The following is a 25,370-nucleotide window of genomic DNA, read 5'->3' on the forward strand; positions in this document are numbered from 1 at the left end:
ACAAACTTACAACTATCAACAACTGAACCTAAAAAACAAAAACAAGCTAAGCAAACAACTATAACAGGAACAGAATTACAGAAATGGAGACCACATGGGGGGTTATTGCAGGGAGGTGTAGGGGGAAGGATGAGGGGAAAGGCACTGGGCATAAGAAGCATAGGTTCAAAAAGACATGGGGAGGTTAAAAATAGTATAGGAAATGTAGAAGCCAAAGAACTTATATGTATGACCCAGGGACATGAACTAAGGGGAGGAGGGTTGCTGGAGGGAATGGGGGTACTGGGCGGAGGGGGGAAAAAAGGGAAAAAAAATGGGACAACTGTAATAGCATAATCAATAAAATATACTTAATTAAAAAATAAATTAAAAGAAAGAAATAGAAAATCTAAACAGACAAATAACAATTAAGGGGACAAAAACCTTCCAACAAAGTAAAGTTAGGACCAGGTGGGTTCACTAGTGAATTTTACCAAACATTTAAAGAAGAATTAATGCCAATCCTTCTCAAATGCTTCCAAAGTAATTATACCAGTTCAGCATTACCCTGATATCAAAGCCAGATAAGAATACTACAAGAAAGGAAAACCACAAGCCAATATTTTTGATGATATAGACATAAAAAAACAAATTCAGCATCACATTACAAAGATCATATACCATGATCAAGTGAGATTTATCCCTAGGATGCAAAAATGGTTGAACATATGCAAATCAATACATGTGATACAGCAAATTAATAGAATAAAAGCATCGGCCCTGGCTCAGTGGATTGAGCACCGGCCTGTGAACCAAAGGGTTGCCAGTTTGATTTACAGTCAAGGCACATGCCTGAGTTGTAGGCCAGGTCCCCAGTAGGGGGCACGCAGGGGGCAACCACACATTGATGTTTCTCTTCCTCTCTTTCTCCTTTTTAGCTCTCTCTAAAAATAAATAAATACAATCTTTTTAAAAAGAATCATATGGTCCATCTCAATATATATAGCAAATGAATCTGACAAAATTCAACATCCATTCATGATAAACCTCACAACAAATGGGGTATAGAAAGAACATACCTCAACATAATAAAGGACACATATGAGAAGCCCACAGCTAACACCATACTCAAAGATGAAAGGTTGAAAACTTTTCCTCTAAGGTCAGAGTAAGAGAGGGGGCCCACTCTTGCAATTTCTACTGAATATAATAATGGAAAGTCCTAACCAGAGCATTCAGGCAAGAAAAAAACTACAGGCAACAGAATTGGAAAGAAATAGTAAAACTGTCTCTATTCATAGATGGCATGATTATATATATAAAACATCCTGAAAACTATTTTTCCTAATACACAAATTCAATAAAGTTGCCTAATACAAAAGCAACATAGAAATCAGTTGTGTTTCTTTAAACTAATAATAAGTTATTGGAATAAAAATAAATAAAATCCCTTTCACAGTAGCACCAAAACAATAAACTACTTAAAAATAAATATAACCAAGGAGGTGAAAGATCTCTACCCTGAAAACTGTAAGATACTAATGAAAAGAAATTAAAGAAGATACAAATAAATGGAAAAACATCCCAAGTATGTGGGCTGGAACAATTAATACTGTTAAAATGTCCATATTACCTAAAGCCATTTATAGATCTAATATAATCCCTACCACAATTCCAATGGCATATTTTCTATGGAAATTTAAAAAAAATCTTAAAATTCATTTGGTTTCACAAAAGACCCTAAACATCCAAACAAAATCTGAGAAAGAACAAAACTAGATAAATTATTTCCTGATTTCAAACTACAGTACAAAGCTATAGCAATTAAAACAGTATGGTACTAGCATAAAGAGACATATAGACCAATGGAACAGGCAAGAGAGCCTAGAAATAAACCCAAGCATCCAGAGTAAACTAGTATTTGACAAGGAAGCCAACAATACTCAACAGCGAAAAGATGGTCTTCTCAATACTGAGCAATAAGATATTCATATGCAAAAGAATAAAACTACATCTCTACCTCATTCCACCCACAAATTATCTCAAAATGTATTAAAGACTTAAATGTACCCCGAACCACAAAATATATAGGACAAAACACAGGAAAAAAGCTCCTTGACATGGATTTTGGCAATGATTTTTTGGATATGACACTAAAATGTAAGCAACACAATAAAAAAGTCAAGTGGGACTAAAACTAAAAAGCCTCTGCACAGCAAAAGAAGCAACAAAATGAAAAGGCAACCTACAGAATGGAAAAATATATTTGCAAACCACACATCTGATAAAAGTTCAAATCCAAAATATACTCATATAAGGAATTCAACAACTCAAAAAACCAAAAAATCCACCAAATAATCTAATTTAAAAATGGGCAAAGATCCTAAATAGATATTTTTTCCAAAAGAATATATTCAAATGTATAACAGGTATATGAAAAGATTCTATTTAAGAACACTAATCACCAAGGAAATAGAAATCAAAACCATTGAGATATTAACTCACAAGTGTTAGAATGGTTGTTATCAAAAAGGTAAAAGATATCAGCAAACCAAATCCAACAGTGCACTAAAAATATCATACACCATGATGTTTACTTGGAATGCAAAGTTGGTGCAATATCCACAAATCAATTAACATGATACACCATATAAACAAAATGAAGGATAAAGATCATATAATCATATCAATAGATGTAGACAAAGCATCTGACAAAATTCAGCACCCATTATGATAAAAAAAAAAGTGGCAGTGGGAACAGAGGGAACATACCTCAACATAATAAAGGCCAAATATGACAAACCCACAGTCAACATCATACTCAAGGAGGAAAAACTAAAAGTGTTTCCCCTAAGATCAGAAACAAGAAGGAATGTTCACTCTCACCACTCTTATTTAACACAGCAATCAGACAAAAAGAAGTAAGATGCATTCAAAGTAGAAAGGAAAAAGCAGAACTGTCATTATTTGCAGATGACATGATCCTGTATATAAAGAACTCTAAAGATTCCACCAAAAAATTACTGAACTGATAAATAAATTCATAGAGGTAACAGGATACATAATTAATATTCAGAAATTGATTGCATTTTTATATACCAATAATGAACTACCAGAAAGAGAAACAAAGAAAAGAACCCTATTTGTGACAGCATGGATGGACCTGGAGGGTATTATCTTCCATAAAATAAGTTAATCAGAGAAAGACAATTACCATATGATTTCACTTGTAAGTAGAAGCTAAAGAACAAAATAAATAAATAAAATACAAACAGACTCACAGTCACAGACAGTGGACTGGTTGTTGCCAGAGGGGAGGAGCTTTGGGTTTGGGGGAATGGGTCAAAGAGGTAAAGGGATTAAGAAGTACAAATTGGTAGTTACAAAATAGTTACAGGGATGTAACATACAACACAGGGAATACAGTCAATAATATTGCAATACTATGTATGGTGCCAGGGCCTGGTGAGCACTGCATATAGCAGGGGAGCACTTTGTAAAGTATATGACTGCCTAACCACCATGCTATGTACCAAAAGCAATACAAAATAACATTGAAAATAACGAAAAATAAAAGTTTTATAAACAAAAAAGATAAAAGTGCTGATGAGGGTGTAGAAAAAGGGGAACCCTTACACACTGTTGTGGGAATGTAAATTGGTATAGCCACTACAAAAGGCAATGTGGAGTTTCCGCAAAATATTAAAAAATAGAACTACCACATGATCCAGCAATTCTACTTGTGGTTACATATCTGAAGGAAATGAAATCACTGTGTCAAAGAGATATCTACATCCTGTGTTCACTGCAACATTACTACACTTGGTCTTAGCCAAGAGGCTGAGAAACGATACACTGCAACATTACTTACCATAACAACTAAAACATGAAAACGACCTATGTGCCCACCAACAGAGGAATGGAAAAAGAGAATATGGTACATATACACAATGGGATATTAATCAGCCATTTAAAAAAAGGAAATCCTAGCCCTGGCCGAGTGGCTGAGTTGATTGGAGTGTCATCCCACACATCAAAAGGCTGCAGGTTCCATCCCTAGTCAGGGCACATAACCAGGTTATAGGTTTGATCCTGGCCTGGGCGAGTATGGGAGGCAACCAATCCATGTTTCTCTTTGACAACAACATTTCTCTTTTTCTCTCTCCCACCCCCTTCCTCTGTCTCTAAAATCAATGAACATATCCTTGGGTGAGGAACAACAACAAAAAAAGGAAATCCTGCCACTTGCAACAACACGGAAGGATGTTGATAGCATTATGCTAAGTGCAATAAGTCGGGCAGAGAAAGACAATTACTGTATGATCTCAATTTACTGTATGTGGAATCTAAAAAAAACAAACGAACTCGGAGAAACAGAGAATTAGACTGGTGGTTTCCAGAGGCAAGTGGTGGGGAGATGGGAAATAAGGAAAGGTGATTAAAATGATAAACTTCCTTCCATAAGATAAATAATTTCTGAGGTTGCAATATACAGCATGGTAAGCACAGTCAAAAATAGTGTATTGTATTTTGAAAGTTGCTAAGAAAGATTTTAAAAACTCATCACATGAAAAAACTATAACTGTGAGGTGATATTAACTAAATTTATTGTGGTGATCATTTTGCATATATACATAAACAGAATCATTATGTATACCTTGAACTTATACAATATTATGCATCAATTATATCTTAATAAAACTGGGCGGTAATGGTGCCTTTTGAATAGCAGAAGTTTTTAATATCAATGAAGTCCAATTTATCATTTTTTTCTTTTATGGTATGTGTTTTTGGAGTCCTAATAAAAGTTTGCCCAGGTAGCAAACATTTCTACTAATTTTTTTAGCTTTTACTCATAGGCCTTCTGTCCTTTTTAAGTTAATTATGGTTCATGTTGTGAGGTAAAGGTTCTTTTTCTTCCATATAGATATGACACAACATGTCAAAAAGCTTTTCAACAGCTAATTTAAGTCACATGTGCCTTAGGTACCTGGGTCCCCTACAACTAAAACCTGAGGCTTTCATGGTCTGATTCTAACACCCTCTCCAAGTGTGCTGCGAGGGAGCTTGCATGCTGCCACTTCTTCAACACATATGTTTTAGGGCCTCATCCGAAGTGGTGTCTCCACTGCCCTTCACAACTCCCAAAGCCACGGAGCATATCCAGCGCCCCAGCATCAAGGGGATACTTTGAGAAACTGAAAGCAGACTGTATCTCTCCCCTCTCTTCAATACTCTCCCCTGCCATGTATGCTCAGTCATGCCAACTTTCCTCCCACATGTCTCCATGGGCATCCCTACTCCTCTTTTAACACCTTCCCCCCTCTAATTCCTACTACTTCTCTATATTCTTTTTCCAGGAATATTGACTAAAAGAGAAAACACAGGGAATATTGAAGGATTCCATATTTGATATTAGAATAGTCAAAGAGAATGTAACACTGGGCTAACAATAAGATAAAATCAATTCAAACTGAAACTGCTCCTCTAACCTTGGGCACATCCCTTGGTTCTGTCAGTCTCAGCTTCCTCCTGTCAAAGGGGCTCAACAAGACAACCTATCGGAGTCTCTTGTTCAGAATCATCTCTGACCATTTGATAACTTTCATCTCAGTGAAATTTTTGAACCCAAACCGTGACACTTTTATAAAACAATCTGTATTTGAACTGAAAAAAAAAAATCACAATTTCTGTTCTGATAAAACTACATATTTACAATTCTGTTGTTATCAACTGCACATTTTATGTTTATTTTTAATAGTTTTACTGTTGTTTAAGTACAGTTGTCTGTATTTATGATGATGAGTAAGATCACTTTCATAAATGCAGTATAATCCATAGCCAACCTCTTAACTGCTGGTATAAAGGGTTGAGGAAGAAGCACAAGGTATCAGGTGTGCTTTTCTCAACACTAATTTTGCTCCAGATGGGTCAGAGAACTCTACGGCTCTTAGATGGCTCAGCCAAGGTGGCATCGGGCCAGACTCCCAGTGGTCTGAAAACAATCCATCCAGAGTCAAAAATATTTGGGGAGGGGTGAAGGATGGAAAAGTGGCATTAAAATTTATAATCACAGTAGCAGAGAAGTCTACACCTTACTGTTGGCAGTGAGCATGTCCTTTGGGCAGGGTTCATGAGCAGACCAGGTCCAAAGAAGCATGTATGACATTAAGGAGAAGGGCAGAGCAATAGGGAAGTCAGGATATTTAATTGCAGGTATGAAAGAGAAAAGAGCAAAAGCAGTGATTACTAAAGGAGTTTCATTTTATACATATTTATGAAGTAGTTTTAGCTGTCCTACTCTTAATCCGAACACTTGCTGCTACTTTCTCAAAATAAAATTTCCTGTCGATGCTATCTGAACTTCACTAGTGTGAGAATAATCCTGGATGTACTTTAATATCAAGGATCTCTGATTCACAGGAAGCTCTCCTCCCCCTCCAGAAACCAGGGGCAGGCCCTCAGTGGATATTAAAACGAATCATGCAATAGCATTCTTTATATTGTCTCCATAATAGATATGAGAAGCTCCAAAAGACTGAAGAATTTGGAGGCATGAAAGTTATCTTCAAATTCACATGCATGTATATACTCTAATACCTGAGGATAAAACAACTCCCCTGCAATTACAAGAGAATCTGTGTTTAAAAGGCATCTTTTAGACACGAGACTGGGTTTCACTGCTCCCAGTTCCCTCTCCCAGGGGCCTGCAGGCAGACTGACTCTGATGATACTGAGGGCAGCAATGGTCAGTTTGTAACAGGCAGGGAGAGACACAAGTCACTAGGGAGTTACAAAGTTGATCCTCACACAAAGCCACAAAATTTCAGCCATGAGTAAAAGCCCTTCATATATGATGGGGGAAGAATGCTACACAATACATCACATACAAATTCAGATTTAAACCTGGCTTTCCATACACAGTACTTAAATACATGATATAATGTGATTTAGAATATGCTTCACCAAAGAGTATGGGGAGAGATGGGGAACATTGTAGGAATCCCCCAGAAGGAAGTGAAAGTATGTTAGTATCTTATTAAATCTACAGAATTTTATATGCCATAATATATATATATGTATTTCTTCTTTACCTTTTTTGTTGATACGAACTGAGTCCAAGTGTTGTCTCAGTCTGTAAAAAGAAGAAAACAATGGTAAAAATACTAAAACAAAATCTTTATACTATAGACATATGAAATATCCAAAATATTTTATTGTACTTTCAACTGTGAACTTGCGCTCATTTGAATTTTCAGGTTAAACCTTATCCCAAAATCATATGAAATGATTTGTCACACTACATATACAGGTACCCTCTGCTTTTTTTAGTTTATATTACTCCACTTTGCTTCAGAAAAGACCTACATTAGTTGCCTGTTTTCACTAACTGAAAAAACCCAAGGAGGATTTTTGCCTTTACAAAAAAAAGGTAAAAAGCTAAAATAGAGCTCAGAGTTTGTTCTGCAGCAGCTGAAAGAGGCAGTGGCTACCTCGCCGCAAGAGTGGCCCCAATGAGCTCCCTCCCCAGAACCACCCTCAGCACCTCACAACCAGCCCCAGAGCTCTGACCGCGTCTGGGAGCGTCTGGGCCTTACCTCTGCATTGATTTTGGGCGTCCCTTAGCCAAGCTGTGTCCTAGGGTATCAGAAAAACCCTAGAGACCAGGGTTTTTCTATGGAGTAACACCCTTACGAGCACCAGGGAACTTGTAAGGGTGTTACACCATAGAATAAAACTGGACGTAATTAAGCATTTTGATAATGATAAACAAAGTAAAATATGTCCCTGCATTGAATTTTGGGTTTGGGAACACTTAAAAATTTTCTGTAGATATAATTGCTTCTCTACTTTACACCATTGGCTTTTAGAAACCTCTGCTTTCAGGTAGTGGGGAAACCTTTAATTGAAGTGCAAGAGTAATTTGGATTAGATTTTAACACCTATGGAAATAATACCAAGTAATGTGATTGATTTTTAAAAGTTTGCCAGACCAACTGACGAGAAGAGTCCTCTTCACTATCGCTTTGTGAGGCTACATGTGCCTCTCACTGTTCACTGCTTACCACTGTGTGCCAGGTGCGGGTATGTAACAGCTCCAGCCACTACAGAGCTCAAGGTATTGGAGGAGGGCGATCATCTTAAAACTAAATGAGTATGTGTTATCCACTGAATAAAGAACTATGAAAATCCTGGGAAGGCGCTGTGTCAGAGAATGAATAGGTGACATGCTTGGACACGTGATAAGGAAAGGCCTGTCTGCAGAGATAACATTTACATTAAAGCCTAAAGGATAAAAAGAGCTGTGTGTGGAAGCAAGATTGGGTGCTGGTGGAGAAATCAGCATGTGCAGAGGTCCTCATACAGGGAAAAGCCTCAGTGTTCGAGAAACAGACAGCAGGTCTACATAGCTGGAGCTTAGAGAGACGGTAGAGAGAGAGGAGGAAATGAGCCTGGAGGTTAACGGGGCAGATTATGTTGTGGTCTGGTAAGAAGTTCACGTTGTGTATATTCTAAATGCAATACAATGGGTCTGGAGGAGTAAGTGACAGAGACAGATGTGGTTTTAAAGATATTATTTTGGCTTTAGTGTAGAGGACAGATTAGAGGAGATAAGAGAGAAAGCAAGAAGTTGAGAGGCAACTAATGAAGGAAATGAAGTGTTTCATAATAATAATGATGATGATGATGATGTGAGCAAATGCCCAGACTTTAAGGAATACCACCAGCGAACTTACCCCAAAATGTTAGCTTCCACATTATAATTAGAAAAAGCAGTAGAGGTGTGCCATTATTTTTCCCATTAACACATATTATTTTGAAAGAGTATTTTGGAGAACATATATGAAGGATATATGGCAGATGTAGGAACTGTCCTTATTTTTCAAAGTGAATGCTTGGGTGAATGTCTGATGTCTGAAATTTTCTTTAAAATGTTTCAGGAATAAAATTTGTGTGTGCATGAAAGTGTATGTATATATAACACAAATATGGAAAATGGTAACAACTGTCAGGCCTATCTCAGTGGTAAGTGAATGGATATTCATGCTCTCAACCCTTCTTTTTTCTGTACTTAAAGAAAGATTTCTTTAACTTTTTCTTATGGGAAAAAGTATTTGCAAATCATGTATCTGATGAAGGATTAGTATACAGAATATCATAAAGAACCTTCACAACTCAACAGCAAACAACAAAAACAACTTGATTAAAAAATGGAGAGAACTTGAATAGACATTTCTCTAAAGAAGACACACAAATGGATAGCAGGCACATGAGAAGATATTTATCATCACTGATCATTAGGAAAATGCAAATCAAAACCACAATGTGATACCACCTCACTCCCATTTGAGATACCACCTCATTCCCATTAGGATGGTTACTATAAAAAAAAACAACAACAACCCAAAACAACAAGTTTTGGCATGTGGAGTAAGTGAAGTTGGTGATGTGCGGAAACTAGAACCCTTGTGTACTGCTAGGAGGAGTAAAATGTGCAGCTACTGTGGAGAATGGTAAGGCAGTTCCTCAAAAAATTAAACAATTACCATATGATCCTGTAAATCCACTTCTGGGTATAGACCCAAAAGAATTGAAAGCAGAAAGCAGGGACTCATATTTGGACATCCATGTTCATAGTAGCATCAAAACAGTCAAAGAGTGGAAGCAACCCCAAGTGCCTATAACCGATAAGTGAACAAAATGTAATTTATACAACAGAACATTATTCAATCTTAAAAAGAATGAAAATTCTGATGCATGTTAAGAAATTGATAAACCTTGAAGACTAAGTCTACACTTATGCTAAGTGACATAAGCAGTCACAAAAGGAAAAATACTGTAAGATTCCATCTAAATGAGGTACGTAGGGTAGTCAAATTCATAGAGACAGAAACTAGAATGGAGTAGTAGAATGGCCAGGGTTTGGGGTAGCAGGAGTTAGGGTTTGAGGGATGGATGAATCTCAATTACACTGAGTCAGACCCCTCTAAAAGTACACTCTGTATGATTCCATTTATATAAAGTGATTTAAAATATAAACTGAGAGACAGTGACAAAAAGCAGATCAGTGGTTGTCTAGAGATGGGAAAGTGAGGGTTGGAACGATCACCAAAGGTCACGAGTAAACTTTCATGGTGATGGGTATGTTCATTATCTTGATTAGAGCGACGGTTCCACTACAAGGTGTATAAATGTCAAACTTCAAATTGTACACTAAGTCTATACTTACGCTAAGCGACAGTTCACTGTATGTCACTTCAAAAATAGCATAACCTAACAATTCTAGAGGAGCAAAACTGGTTCCCATTTGAGGCTGCAGAAAGGAGACTCAGGAAGTGTATCACCCATGTACACTTTGTTGAGGGGGGGGGGGGAAACTTCATGAAAACAGTCTGGCCAAAAAGATTACTCATGAAGAATTGCAAATGAGGAAGCTGTATTGTGAAAGATAGACATTTAAGGTAAAGGAACTGTGGAAATAAGGTTAGAAAAGTAGAAAGTAAATTGTTTGAAGTATAAGCCACAAAAATAGAAAAATCATTATGTAACTATAACAAAGAGTAAAATATCTCAGGACTTGTCCTGATATTTTACTGAGAGAAAGGGAGAGATCGCCACAGACACTATTTTATTTCTAAGGTAATTTGAGAAATAAAGGTTTAAACATTTTAAATGTTTATCTGAAAATTAAGCCTCAAAACAACAAAAGGAAAGCATAAAAATTAGATGAACTGGATTAAACACAATATGATTAAATGAGATCAACTTGTCTATTTAAAAAAGACAAAAGGATTGTGTCAAAAGAAGAGGAAAAGGAGAAAAGGCAAGCAAGGAAGAGTTACAAAGTAATAACCTTACATCTTAAGCAAAAATTTATATAAATTAACAGGAAGGAGAAAAAAATGAAAAAAATGGGGGAAAGAATATTGCAGTTGAAATATAAGAAAAGGGTAAGAATAGGCAATTCACTAAAGAAAAATAAATGGCCAACAATTATATGAAAAGATGATCAGCCTCACTAAATAACGAAGCAGTCCCTAGAGGACACTGAGATTTCATTATTCACCATCTGACTAGCAGGCACTCTTGAACTTTATGAATTCATGCCCAGAGATAACTGTCTATTAGGAGTACTCAGGGCCCTCAGAAATGCCCGTGCCATGGATTTTCAGGGGTGGGCAGATTTTCTGTCAAATATAAGACATACTTACAGTATTTCAAAGTTCACTGAATCACAGAAACTTAAATTTGGTAATTCTTGGCTTACTGAAAATGATATTTCCACTGTGCCTACCTCAAAAGACAAGCACAGACTCCTTCCTACCCACATTTCAGAATCTACGCTGCTATTGCACATAAGGGCTCCAGCCTCAGCCTAGCTCTCACTGCGAGGCTCCAGATGTCAGACCAATCTGACAGTCTCTCAGAAATCATGCCCAACCCAAACAGGGACATATGGAGGAAAACAGAGTACTCTTACACAGGAACGGACCAGCCTCTGCAAATATGTGTGTGTGTGTGTGTGTGTGTGTGTGTGACATGCTCTCAAATATTAAATTCTATTATCACAAAAATAACACATGATAATTTTCTCCCTATAACCTAGTAGTTCTACATTGGAGGCAATTTTGTCCTCCGGGGCGTGTGACAACGTCTTGATATTTTTGATGGGCACAACTGGGGGGGGGTATGCTACTTGCATCTAGAGGGCAAAAGCCAGGGATGCTGACAAATACAACGCACAGGCCAGTCTTCTTCTCACCAAGGATTTATCTGGTCCAAAATGTTTACACTGCCAAGACTGAAAACCCTACTGTGACCTGAATTTTACAAAGAAATAGCAGTAATTTAGATTTTTCATTTGTAATGACATCAGCTTGCATTATAAGTCAAAGTGCATAACTGTCACAACTTCATGGAGACATCTGAATACAGGATTATACTTTATAGATAAGGAAACTAAGCCTCTGAATGATTCAAATTACCGTCCAGGAGCAAATGGTAAGAGTCAGAACTCAGAACCGGTACTGTGGTCTATTATTACATACTTATGATACACACCCTTGATAAGACTGTATGTGCCTAATATTAACGTCTTTTAGCTTACATGAGCTGAAGTTGGCCATGTTATTGCTAACATTTTAATGTCATGTTATGCTGTATAACTATTGAACAGCATATTTAATTTCCTTAGAAAAATTCAACTGAGTGAAATTTACCTTAGAATTAGGCAAACAAGGATAGTTGTGTACAAGGCACTAAATGTTTAGATATAAAGCAAGGGAATCTTAAAGTCTATAAAGCCTAGACTTTAAGATTCTTGATGGCACAGGTGGGACATGCACACAGGTCAGTGGTACCAGGGGCCACACTGGGCAGTATATCAGTGTCACACACTGTGCAGCTTTCTCCAGGGCTGCGCTTGGGAAGAGCCACCCAGTTTCCTTGCAGATGATTAAATCTCTCACCTCAGATAGAAAATTACATACTTCTTCAAGGATTAGGGTAGGGGTAGAGGATGAGATCCGCTTTTGATTCAGAAAAATAAACATGTGGTCTTGCCTCTCATCAACTACCCACCCTCATCCCCCCAAAGGTCCTCTGCAAATAGTTCTCATCACTGAAAATGAACACAGTACCTGTGAGGCAGTTTTAGAATTCTTTAACTCACAAAATGGGCCTTCCTTACCTTTAAAAAAATTGTTTTGTGTATGTGTTTGCCTATGTGTATTTTTAATATAAATTTTTATTGAGATAATTGTAGATTCACACATAGCTATAAGAACTAAAAGAGAGAGGTACATTTTACCCAGTTCCCCCCATTCCCCATTTTGGAGAATGTACCATTCTCCAAAAGCTATGGTATAAGATCACAGCCAGGATATCAACACTGACGTAATCACGTATCTTGTTCAGATTTCCCCAGTTTCACTTATGTGTACTCATTTATGTGTTTGAGTGTCTATTAGCTTCTACACAATATTCTCACTGGCACAGCTTCATGAATCCACCACCACAGGCATGATTCATAATATCCCTTCGCCACAAGGGCCACAGGTGCTGCTGTTTTACAACAACCCACCTTCTGTCCCCCGCCAAGCTCCAGCAATCACCGATCTGTTGTTCATCTCTAAAATGTTGTCATCTCAAAACTGTCACGTATGTGGAATCATACAAATACAACCTTGGGATTGGCTGTCTACTCAGCATAATTCTCTGGTGATTCATTCAGGTTGCTACTGTTCCCCCTTTTGCTGCTGAGCAGTGTTCCACGCATGGATACTCCACAGCCTATTTAACTAGTCACCCACCAAAGGACATCTGGGTTGTTTCCAGCTTTTGACTATTTATTACAAATAAAGTTTCTATGAACGAGTCTTAGTGTGAATATCAATTTCCATTTCTCTGGGAGAGAATTCACAAGACTACAATGTTAGGACACAGGGTAACCACGTTTAGTTTTGTAAGAAACTACCAGACTGTTTACCAGAGTGGCATACCACTTACCCACTAGCAATGTGTGAGTGACCATTTCTCCCCGTCCTTGCTAGCACTTGGTGTCGTCATTATTTTGTGTGCGTGGCTTTAATTTGCATTTTCCCAACGGATAATGATGTTCAACAGCTTTCCATGTTCTTTTTGTCACTTGTATATACTTTTCAGTAAAACATCTCCTCATGTCTCTGTTGCAAATGCCTAACTGCATTTTTTATTACTATGGAGTTTTGAGAGTTCTTTATGTATTCTAAAAACTCGGTTCTTTGTCTCTTAGTCTATATAGTCTGACTTTTTATCTACTTTGCAAGGTCTTTAGCAGAGCAAGATTTTAATTCATCAACATTCCTTTATGGAGATTATACTTCTGTGTCAAGTCTTTGGTGTCAAAAACCCTGCCAATTTCTATATCCTAAAGCCTTTCTCTATTTTTTCCCCTGAAAGTTCTACAGATTTATGTTTATATTTAAGCCCATGATCCATTTTGAGTTGTACAAGGTATAAGATTTATCTGTATATTTAAATATATTTTGGTGGTCTTTGTTCCTAGTTTTTAAAGCTACTTTTGAGTAAGCTAGTTAATCTTTTCTGTTCCAACTTTTCAAAAATAGAGGGCTGCAAATGGTGATGTGAAGAGGATAGAGAGTCAAAATGAGGCGAGGTGAAGAATGGATAGTTTTGAGAAGACTGAGGATTTGAAATAAAGAACAAATAAAAACAGAAGCCGTGTTCAAATAAGGGCTCCGCCCTCACCAGCCCAGTCACCTTGGAAAATCTACGAAGAGGCACTCTATTTTTTTTTTTAAACTGGTGAGAGGTTTTCTTTCTTTATTTTTTAAAATTCTTCCTTGATAAGATTTTATTTTTTTTTTAATTTTTATTGTTATTCAATTTCAGTTGTCTGCCTTTCTCCCCATCCCTCCACCCCACCCAAGCTGAACCCATGTCCCTCCCCCACACCTCCACCCTCCCCCCTTGATTTTGTCCATGTGTCCTTTATAGTAGTTCCTGTAATCCCCGAAGAGGCACTCTTTCAACCGCAGAGAGTACACAGAGGCCAGCATCTGGCCAGGGCCTTCTCATGCCCCATTTCTCTACCTCCAGCCTTAAGTAATCAACTGGACATCATAAGAAATGGCTGCTTTGAGTGTAAAATTCATTGTTAAATTTTAAAACTGATTATTTAAAATAAGAAAACAAAGTCATGCTTGCAAAGAGAAAAAAAATCACTGAAAGGAAGTAAATGAAAGTATTAATAGTTTAATATGCTCCCTTGTAATATGATCATAAAATCAATAACCTATTTCATGTCTTTTGACTTTCGGTGGTGAACATACAATACAATGTACAGACAATATGTTATAGAATTGTACACCTGAAACCTATATAATTTTATTAACCAATGATACTTCAATAAATTCAATAAAATTTTTTTAAAAAGAACTTAGAAGAGTAACTGGCACTTGGCAATATCCAATATAGTTGTTTATTACATTTCCAAATTTTCCATATTTTCCCCAAGTTTATATTTCTTTGTAATAGAAGTATCAAAAAAAAGATGAGTACTTTTACAATTCTGTATACATCAAATTAACATCTCCCTTCTGCTCTATCTTAAGAGAACAGAAAGCAGGGTTTCAAGACAATTTAGAGGTTAGTAATGTACAGTCTACAAATAAAATCCAGCCATCGTCCCCCCCTTTTACTATTATACATAAAACTTACCTACCATCTTAACCATTTTAAGTGTGCAACTCAGTGGTATTAAATACATTCACAATGTTGTGCAAACATCACCATCCTATAGCTCTGTAGCTCCAGAATTTCTTTCACCTTGGAAAGGCGAAACTCTATACCCAATTCCTTTTCCTTCAGCCCTGGGTGCCCACCATTCTATTTTCTGTCTCTGATTTTGACTACTCAAACTACTTTGTCTGAGTGGAACTGTACAACACCTGTATTTTTGTGACAGCCTTATTTCACTTAGCATATATCCTTAGGGTTCATCTATGTTATAGCTTATGTCAGAATTTCCTACCTTTTTAAGGCTAAATAGTGTTCTATTGTACTTATAAACCACATTTTATTTCTCCATATATCCGCTGACGTACATGGGTTGCTTCCATGCTTTGGTTATCGTGAATAATGCTGCTATTAACAGGAATGTCCAAATACCTATTTGAGACCCTGATTTGAACACTTTTGGGTGCATACCCAGAATGGAAATTTCTGGTTCATGTGATAATTATATTTTTAAAGTTCTTAGGATCTGCCATACCATTTTTCAGTAGCAGTGCACAGGGTTCTAATTTCTCCACATCCTCACCAATACACATTATTTGCTGTTTCTTCTTCTTTTTTAAAAAAAATATATTTACTGATTATGCTATTACAGTTGTCCCATTTCCCCCCCCCACTCCACTCCATCCTGCCCCCCCCCCCACATTGTCCATGGGTCATACTTATAAGTTCTTTGGCTTCTACATTTCCTACACTATTCTTACCCTCCCCCTGTCTATTTTCCACCTATCATCTATGCTATTTATTCTCTGTACCATCCCCCCCTCCCCCTCCCCTATTGACAACCCTCCATGTGATCTCCATCTCTATGGTTCTGTTCCTGTTCTAGTTGTTTGCCTAGTTTGCTCTTGTTTTTGTTTTAGGTGTGGTTGTTAATAACTGTGAGTTTGCTGTCATTTTTACTGCTCCTATTTTTGATCTTCTTTTTCTTAGGTAACTCCCTTTAACATTTCATATAATAAGGGCTTGGTGATGATGAACTTCTCTAAGTTGACCTTATCTGAGAAGCACTTTATCTTCCCTTCCATTCTAAATGATAGCTTTGCTGGATACAGTAATCTTGGATGTAGACCCTTGCGTTTAATCTTGGGTAACGTAATTATGATGTGCCTTGGTGTGTTCCTCCTTGGGTCCAGCTTCTTTGGGACTCTCTGAGCTTCCTGGACTTCCTGGAAGTCTATTTCCTTTGCCAGATGAGGGAAGTTCTCCTTCATTATTTGTTCAAATAAGTTTTCAATTTTTTGTTCTTCCTCTTCTCCTTCTGGCACCCCTATAATTCGGATGTTGGGACATTTCGAGATGTCCTGGAGATTCCTAAGCCTCTCCTCATTTTTCCGAATTCTTGTTTCTTCATTCTTTTCTGGTTGGATGTGTCTTTCTTCCTTCTGGTCCACACCGTTGATTTGAGTCCCAGTTTCCTTCGCATCACTGTTGGTTCCCTGTACATTTTCCTTTGTTTCTCTTAGCATAGGCTTCATTCTTTCATCTGGTTTTCAAACAGATTCAACCAATTCTGTGAGCATCTTGATAACCAGTGTTTTGAACTGTGCATCCAATAGGTTGGCTATCTCTTCCTCGCTTAGTTGTACTTTTTCTGGAGCTTTGAAGTGTTCTGTCATTTGGGCCATTTTTTTTTTTTTTTTGTCTTGGCGAGTCTGTTACTTTAAGGGGTGGAGCCTTAGGTGTTCACCGGGGCGGGGTAACACTGGTCGCTGAGCTGTGATGCTGTACGTGGGGGAGGGGCCGAGAGGGAGCAATGGCGCCCACCTCACTCTCCACCGGATTTCAATCTTTCACTCCGATACCCACAATCAAACTGGGCTCCTCTGGTGCTGGTTCCCGAGTGGGTGGGCCTGTGCACACTCTAGGCCCCTGTGGGTCTCTCCAACGACCTCTCCTGTTAGGCTGGGAGTCTCTCCTGCTGCTGCCCCAACCCCCACGGGCGTTTTCAATCAGAGGTTAGAGGCTTTATTTCCCCGTGCTGGCGCCCTGGGTTGCGTGGTCTGCTTTGCTCCCCACCATTTGTCCAGTTTATCTGTGCGTGAATGTGGGGCCGTGGGGTGCTACCCACCTCTCTGACTGCCCTGCTCTCCGCCACTTTGAGTCCGGCCCTCTCGGTTTATCTGTGTGCGAATGTGGGGCCGCAGGGTCTGCTAGTGCTCAGACTGCCTGTGCAGTTAGTCCCACACTCCGCCAGTCTGGGTTCTGCCACAGCTACGCGAGTCCTCTCCACCCGGGTGCCTGTCTCCCCCCCTCCTACCGGTCTGGATGAATGTTTATTTTTTATTTCCTTGATGTGGACCCCCTTGCCGTTCGATTCTCTGTCAGCTCTGGTTGTGCGAGGAGGTGCAGTGTGTCTACCTATGCCGCCATCTTGGTTCTCCTCTGTTTCTTCTTTTTTTACAGTAGCCATCCTGATGGTGTAAGATGACATCTCATTGTACTTTTGATTTGCATTCCCTAATAATGGTCACTGTTGAGCATCTTTTCACGTGCTTATTGGCCACTTGCATGTCTTTGGAGAAATGTCTACTTAAGCCCTTTGTTTATTTTTAAATTGATTTTTTTCCTCTTTTGTTGTGAGTTTTAGAACTTCTCCATATATTCTGCATGTCGATCCCTTATCAGATATAACTTGCAAATATTTTCACCCAGTCTGTAGATTGCCTTTTTACTTTGTTGCTGGGTTTTTTTGATATATGAAGTTTAAACATTTTCATGAAGTCCAATTTGTCTAATTTTTCTTTTGTTGACTGTGCCTTTGATATCACAGTTAAGCAATAAGTGCCAAATCCAGTGTCATAAAGCTTTTGTTCTACATTTTCTTCTAAGAGTTTTATGACTTCAGGTCTTATGTTTATATCTTTGATTCATTTTGAGTTAATAATTGTATGTAGTGTTAGGTAAGGGTCCAACTTCATTCTTTTACATGTGAATATCTAGTTTGCCCAGCACCATTTATAAAATGACTACACTTGCCCATTAAATGCTCTTGGCACCATTACCAAAAATCAATTGTGTATATGCAAAGGTTCATGTCTGAGCTCTCTATTCTGTTCCACTGGTCTATATAGGTCTGTCTTCATGCCAGTTGCACCTTGTTTTGATTACTGTAGCTCTGTAGTAAGTTTTGAAGTTAGAAAGTGTGAATCCTTCAGCTTTGATCTTTTTCAAGGATATTGTGGCTATTTAAGGTACCTTGAGTTTCTATATGAACTTTAGGATGGGTTTTTCTATGTCTGTAAAAAAAATACTGAATATCAATGGATTTTTACAGGGAGGTACTGAATCTATTGGTCGCTTTAAGTAGTACTGGCATCTTAATAGCATTATTCTTCCAATCCATGAACATGGGCTGTGTTTCCATTTGTTTTCTTTGATTTCTTTCAGCAGTGTTTGTAGATTTCATTGTACAAGTCTTTCACTTCTTTGGTTAAGTTAATTCCTCAGTATTTCATTCTTACAGTGGTACTGTAAATGGACTCATTTTTCTGATTCATTTCTGGACTGTTCATTGTTAGTATACAGGCATACCTCATTTTATTGTGCTTTGCTTTACTGAATTTTGCAGATACTATGTTTTTCATTAACACCAAGGCAAGATGCTCCACCAGCAATAAGATTACAATTCACTAAAAGCTCAGAGAAAGTTAGCATTTTTTAGAAATAAAATTTTTTTAAATTAAGGTATGTACACTATTTTTATTAGACACATGCTATTGCACACTTAACAGATTGCAGGATAGCATACGCCTAACTTATGTGCACTGGGAAACCAAAGAATGTCATGTGACTCACTTTATTGCAGTATTGATATTTGCTTTATTTATTGTAATTGTACATGGAAGGCTAAATATACCTCAACTAATTCAGCCTCCATCAGTGAGAAGTCATACCTGTTGCAGTCTTCTTGTCACATGCGTGCCTGAACACTTTCAGTAACAGAAATTCACTTCTCCCAGGTAATCCTATTTGGTTCTGAAATTATTAGCCTTGATTTTAATACTTTTGCTTAAAATAAGCTGACATCTTTAGAGCAAAACTCTTTAAAAAGGTGTATAATCTTCAATGACCATTTTAATATGTAGACATTTTAAGATAGTAAATCTCTTTAGTTTCTTCCTCTTACTGCAGTCTTTTCCTACACTTTGAACTGTTTTCTTTGCATGCATGCATAAGAGAGAAACTTCTTTTGAATCATCTCCCCTGCCTAAAATACTGTATTTTGGGACTATAAGATGCACCCCCCTTTTCCTCCCCAATTTGGAGTCTTATAGTCTAAATGTAGCTTACCTAGCTTGCAGGGGGCTGGAGGGGCGGCAGTGGAGCAGGTTTTTTTCCTATTTTCCTCTTGTGGTACGTCTTATGGTCTGGTGCATCTTATAGTCCAAAAAATACGGTATATTTCTTTAGCACTTAGTTTATCTCTTTTAGTTAAAAAGTACATACTGATTTTTGTGTACTGATTGTCTCCTGCTAACTTTGCTGAATTCATTTACTAGTTCTAACAGTTTTTTTGTAGAAATTTTAGGGTTTTCTATTGGGTTGGCCAAAAAGTTCATTTGGTTTTTTCCATATCATGGCTGTAGTAGAGCTTAGTTGTCTTTAACTTCATTTGAAACAATTTTGCTAGATGGTATGGTGACAGTTGTCATATCAGCATGCATGTAAAAAAAACTATCAAAACTGGTGAATTTTGGTGAAACCATTTTAATATTGAAGATGGAAGAAAATAAGCAACATTTTCTGTATATTATGCTTTATTATTTCAAGAAAGGTAAAAATGCAACAGAAATGCAAAAAAGATGTGTGCAGTGTATGGAGAAGGTGCTGTAACTGACCGAACATATCAAAAGTGGTTTGCAAAGTTTCTTATTTGAGATTTCTTGCTGGACAATGCTCCATGGTTGGGCAGACCAGCTGAAGTTGACAGCAATCAAATTGAGACACTAATTGAGAATAATCAACTTTGCACCATGCAGGAGAGAGCCAACATACTCAAAATATCCAAATCAATAAAGGTATTGGTGAAAATGAAAAATACGTCTTTTATTTTATGGAAAAAACCTAAACGGACTTTTTGGCCAACCCAATACATATAAGGTCACATCATCTGCCAACAATTTCACTTTTTCCTTTCCAATTTGCAGGCTTTAATTCCTTTTTCTTGTCTATTTGGTCTAGCTAGAACTTTCAGTACTATGTTAAATAAAAGTACTAAAAGTAAATATCCTAGGGAAAAAATACAATAGAAAATAAAATAAGTAAATTCAATCATATAATAATAAGAGAATACTAGGCATGTTAGCCTTATTCCTGATCTTAAAGGAAAACCTTCTGTTTTTTTCACCATGGAATATGTTAGCTGTGAGTTTTTCATATATGGTTTTTATTATCTTGAGGTAGTTTCCTTCTGTTCCCAGCTTGTTGAGTTTTGTCAAATAGTTTTATTGCAACAATTGAGATGAGTATGTGGTCTTTGTCTTTCATTCTATTAATGTGGTATTTTACACTGGTGGATTTTCCTATGTTAAAAATTCTTACATTTTATGAGTAAATCCCACTTTTTAATGTATTAGTCTCTTAAATCATGTCGAAAACAAAGAGTGAAGTTTTAAACCATTGTTAAAATAACATTAACTTTTATAATTGCCTATGTATTCACTTTTACTAAGATCTTTTTAAATTTATTTATTTTCATTAATTTTTTAGTCCTCACCCAAAGATATATTTATTGATTTGAGAGACAGGGGGAGAGAGGGAAATATGGAGGGAGGGAAGAAGGCAGGGGGGAGGGGAAAAGACGGGGGGAGAGACACATCAATGTGAGACAGAAATATCAATCAGTTGCCTCCTGTACATGCCCCCAATGGAGAACAAACAGCCTAGGTAGGTGCCCTGACCTGGAATTAAATCTGCAACCTTTTGGTGTACAGAATGATGCTCCAACCAACTGAGCCACCCAGCCAACAGTACTGAGATCTTTGTTTCTTCGTAGACCTTCAAGTTGTTCTCTAGTGTAGTTTCATTTTAATCTGCAGGACTCTCTTTAGCATTTTTCTGCAGGGCAGGTCTAATGGTAGTAAACTTCCTCATCTTTCGTTTATCTGGGAACGGCTCCTTCACTTTTGAAGTACGTTGTGCCAGATACGGAATTCTTGGTTGATAGTTGTTTTTTTTTTCTTTTACAACTTTGACTATATTAGCCCACTGACTTCTGGCCTCCAGAGTTTATGATGAGAAGTCTGCTGACAACCTCATTGAGGACTCCTTGGGTATGATAAGATGCTTCCCTCTTGCTAGTTTCAAGACTCACTTTGTCTTTCAAAGTTTGGTATTTATACTGTGTATAAAATGACCTCTTAGACCAGCCTACCTTCTAAGCACACCAATTAGGAATTTACCTCTTTTCTTTAAGGCAACCCTGTTAACTGTCAGGCAGCAGAGCAACAGAAAGTATAAAAGCTTTGGAATCAAACTTGTTTAATGAGTTATCTAGCTGAGATTCCCGTAAGTGCTCACAAAAAATGGTAGTTCTGGCTATTGCTGCCTTCTAGTCATGGTTTCCTATCAATGAACACTCAGAAAGAATATTTACGTCCACTGTTTCTTCACCAAAGTTAGAACACAAAATTACAAATTCTTATAAGCTATATATTTTTTAAAGATTTTATTTATTTATTTAGAGAGAGGGGAAGGCAAGGAAAAAGAAGGGAAGGGAGAGAAACATCAATGTGTGGCTGCCCCTATGTGTCCCCAACTGGCGACCTGGCCTGCAACCCAGGCATGTGCCCCAACTGGACACAGAACTGGCGACTCCTTAGTTCGCAGGCCCACACCCAATCCACTGAGCCACACCAGCCAGGGCAAATTCTTATAAGCTTTAAAAGAGCACACTAAACTCTGCATGGACTCTCAACTCATGAACATTATGGAGCTTGCCTTCTAATATCTTAAAATATTCTAATATCTATTCTAAGCATTCTGGCAGAATGAAAAAAAAAATACAGAGCTAGCCTTTTCCTTGGGCTTTATCTTCATTTGTTTATAAGGCGAGTTAGATTAGAAAACAGATTAATGCTTATAAATGATAAAGTATCTTTTAAAATTCAATCTTACAATATTTCAGAGGAACAGGTTAAAAAGAACCAGCCATTCTGACCAGTTAGCACTGAAATAATGGTTTGAGGACTCCCTATGGTGATGAGTCTTAACGCATTATTTCTTCTATCGAAATGTAGCAGTGTTCTGTGTTCATGTTAGGAACTATTTGGTCTTTATATACTCTATACTCCAAACCTTAGTTGCCTTGCCAAGCAAGAAAGACAATACAGCACCTAGAAAAAAAAACCATGGGCTCAGAAGACTCCTACTATGTCTAATCATAACCTAAGATTACCAGTGCTAATCCATGGAATGTGTTGGAGAACTGCACAGGCACTGTCTGTAGAAAGAGCTGTGAAGCACGACAGGCTAGGTACTCAATGGGGGTTAGATTCCTGCTCAAGCAACTGAACATTGAACAAACTATTTCACTTAAACCATTTTCTTGTCTTTAAAAAACAAATTATTCCTGGCCAGTGTGATTTGGGAGTCTGGTCCTGTAACCAAAAAAGGTTGCAGGTTTGATTCCTGGTCGGAGCATGTGTCTAGGTTGCGAGTTTGTTCCCCAACCAGACATGTCCAGTCCCTGGTCCTGGTATGTACGGGAGGCGGCCAACCCATGCTTCTCTTTTGCATCAATGTTTTTCTCCCTTCCTCTCTCTTCCTAAAAGCAATGAAAAAATGTCCTCAGGTGAGAACATAGAAAATTTTTTAAAAAATTCAAATCCATTCTTTGTAGCAAAGTTTAAAATGAGTTTTGGCAATTTTCATTGACTTGTCAAATAATTTTAGGACTAGAAAAATTACTAGGAGCCAAGCCACATGAAATAACATTAAATTACAGGATCTTGGTGGGAATGGTCTCAAGGCAAAATTCTCATTTTAAGTAATGTAAAACAAGTCTACTGCTTAGACTCTTTCCCTCCTTTTTTTAATTTGGAAAAACTTGATTTATATTCTGCCACAGAAAAGCTACATGTACATACTCTGTTTTAATCACACTAAAAGAAATCAGGTGTTAAGAAATAGTTAAACCTATGGGAAAATTTTTGTCAGAAAGAATGACATCATGTCAAAATCAAAAGTACTCCTAGGAAACATCCTTCAACATTAAAATGAACAATTTTTATACATGTATTCAAAAGGGTCTTGTATTCTGCTACCTGGGGATATATAATACATGATCTATAGCACCTCAACATTAGACATTCTGCAGGAGTCTCAGTGAGGTTTCACTGTAGCTGAAGTAACCAATTGGTAACACCTGCCCTCAACATGTTCCTAGTCCAAAATTACCTTTGCCATAGAGCTATGAGGTCTCAAACAAGCTCTTGCCCAAGCATTTCAGCAGACCCAGAGTATAAGCAAATCATGTCCCAGTCCACAAGCTCTTCCACAAAGTCCAGAATTTCCAAAATGATCAACTTGCAATCTAGATGTCTAGTTCCTAAAGGACATGCACACTTCCCTCAATCGGTAATTCTTGGGGAATATCCCAGAAATTCAGCCCTGATTTGTCTGCCATCCAAATCCTGCCAACAACCACCTAAAGGGAGATATTTAAAACAGTCATCCCTATAGGTTCTCCAAGTTCTCGTCTTGTGACAGATTAAAGAACTAGGGAAGGACTAAGATCATTTTCTAGTAAGAAGGCATTACAAAACTAGAAATCACTCTTTTATCTTCACTCTTCATTCAGTTTTAAAATATAAAAAGCCATACAAATACTTTCTGCAAGTACAATAGCCACTGCCTGCTTCGTTTCTCAGCATCTTTAATGTAAAGGGATAAATGACACACTTATTTAAAACTTTTAGAACCAGTAAAAATGTTACCCAAGACACTTACTTGCTTCATTGTTAGAGAAAAAAAAATCCTTAAAACCCATCACTTTTTTATCTTGATCTCTTTGTGTGCTTAGTGTCTGAAACCTAAATTTATGCTAAAATTCAAATACAAATCTTTTTCCAGGTCTCTAGTAGAATCATTTTTCTATAGCTTTAATCTAACTTTAATTTTTACTTTCCTGCCTTTATCATAAACTACTAGAAATATCTTTCCAGCATTATTTATGTCATATATCTCATTATAAACAAGTAAATGCATCATAGGCAGCATCATGTAATATAGAGACTAATAATCACACTCCACTACCACAAAGTCATGGAATTTTGGGCAACTTTCTTAAATATAAAATGAACAAAAAATTATCAGTTTTACTGCCACATAACATGGTACTTGAAAACAAATGCTATCATTACAAAGGGTAAGACTATTAGACAAACACAGAATATGATTAAAGTTTGGGGAAGAAAAGAGAAAACACCCTAGCCACAAAAATCAGAGGATTAGATAAGATGGATTTTACTGCTCTGGTTGGTGAGGCTCAGTGGATTGAGTGCCAGCCTGTGAACCAAAGGGTCGCTAGTTTGATTGCCAGTCAGGGCACATGCCTGGGTTTCGGGCCAGGTCCCCAGCTGGGGGCGCACAAGAGGCAACCACACATTGATGTTTCTCTCCCTCTCTTTCTCTCTTCCCCTCTCTCTAGAATAAAATCTTTAAAAAAATAAAGCAGTGCTGTCTAACAGAGATATAATGTAGACTACATAATAATAGCCATATTAAAAAAATTTTAAAAGATGGCTTTTACTGTTTCTTTTCAGCTCTGAAACTCTAAACTGATTTTTAGCTGGGAAGACTAAAACAGGCATCATGGTGATATCTGAGCTAGGTATGAAAGGAAGGACAGGATTTTATCAGATTACACTTTCTAATTTTATGTAATGTATATTTAAAGACGGGCTGACAATGGCAAGTGGAAGGATGCTATAGATGTAAATTTATAGAACTTACACTCTTTAGAGAAGTTCTTGTCCAGATAAATATTTTGAAGACCAACATTCGAATTCAGTGTTTCACTCACTGGCTCCATCTTTGCAGAGCTCACCAGATTCCACTGCTCCTGATCTGACTCATCCCTCACCCTCTCC

At 37.5% G+C, this 25,370-nt stretch overlaps 1 protein-coding gene across 1 annotated transcript in view; it reads right to left on the bottom strand.

Annotated features, from left to right (window-relative positions):
* TMEM131 (transmembrane protein 131) overlaps positions 1-25,370 on the bottom strand; it is a 220,076-nt gene that overhangs the window by 151,300 nt on the left and 43,406 nt on the right. The window contains exon 3 of the mRNA XM_053925284.2: positions 7,074-7,114. Within this exon, the coding sequence (XP_053781259.1) occupies positions 7,074-7,114 (41 nt within the window). The remainder of the gene's footprint in view (positions 1-7,073; positions 7,115-25,370) is intronic.

The sequence above is a fragment of the Desmodus rotundus genome, chromosome 5, assembly GCF_022682495.2.
Source record: "Desmodus rotundus isolate HL8 chromosome 5, HLdesRot8A.1, whole genome shotgun sequence".
Taxonomy (NCBI): domain Eukaryota; kingdom Metazoa; phylum Chordata; class Mammalia; order Chiroptera; family Phyllostomidae; genus Desmodus; species Desmodus rotundus.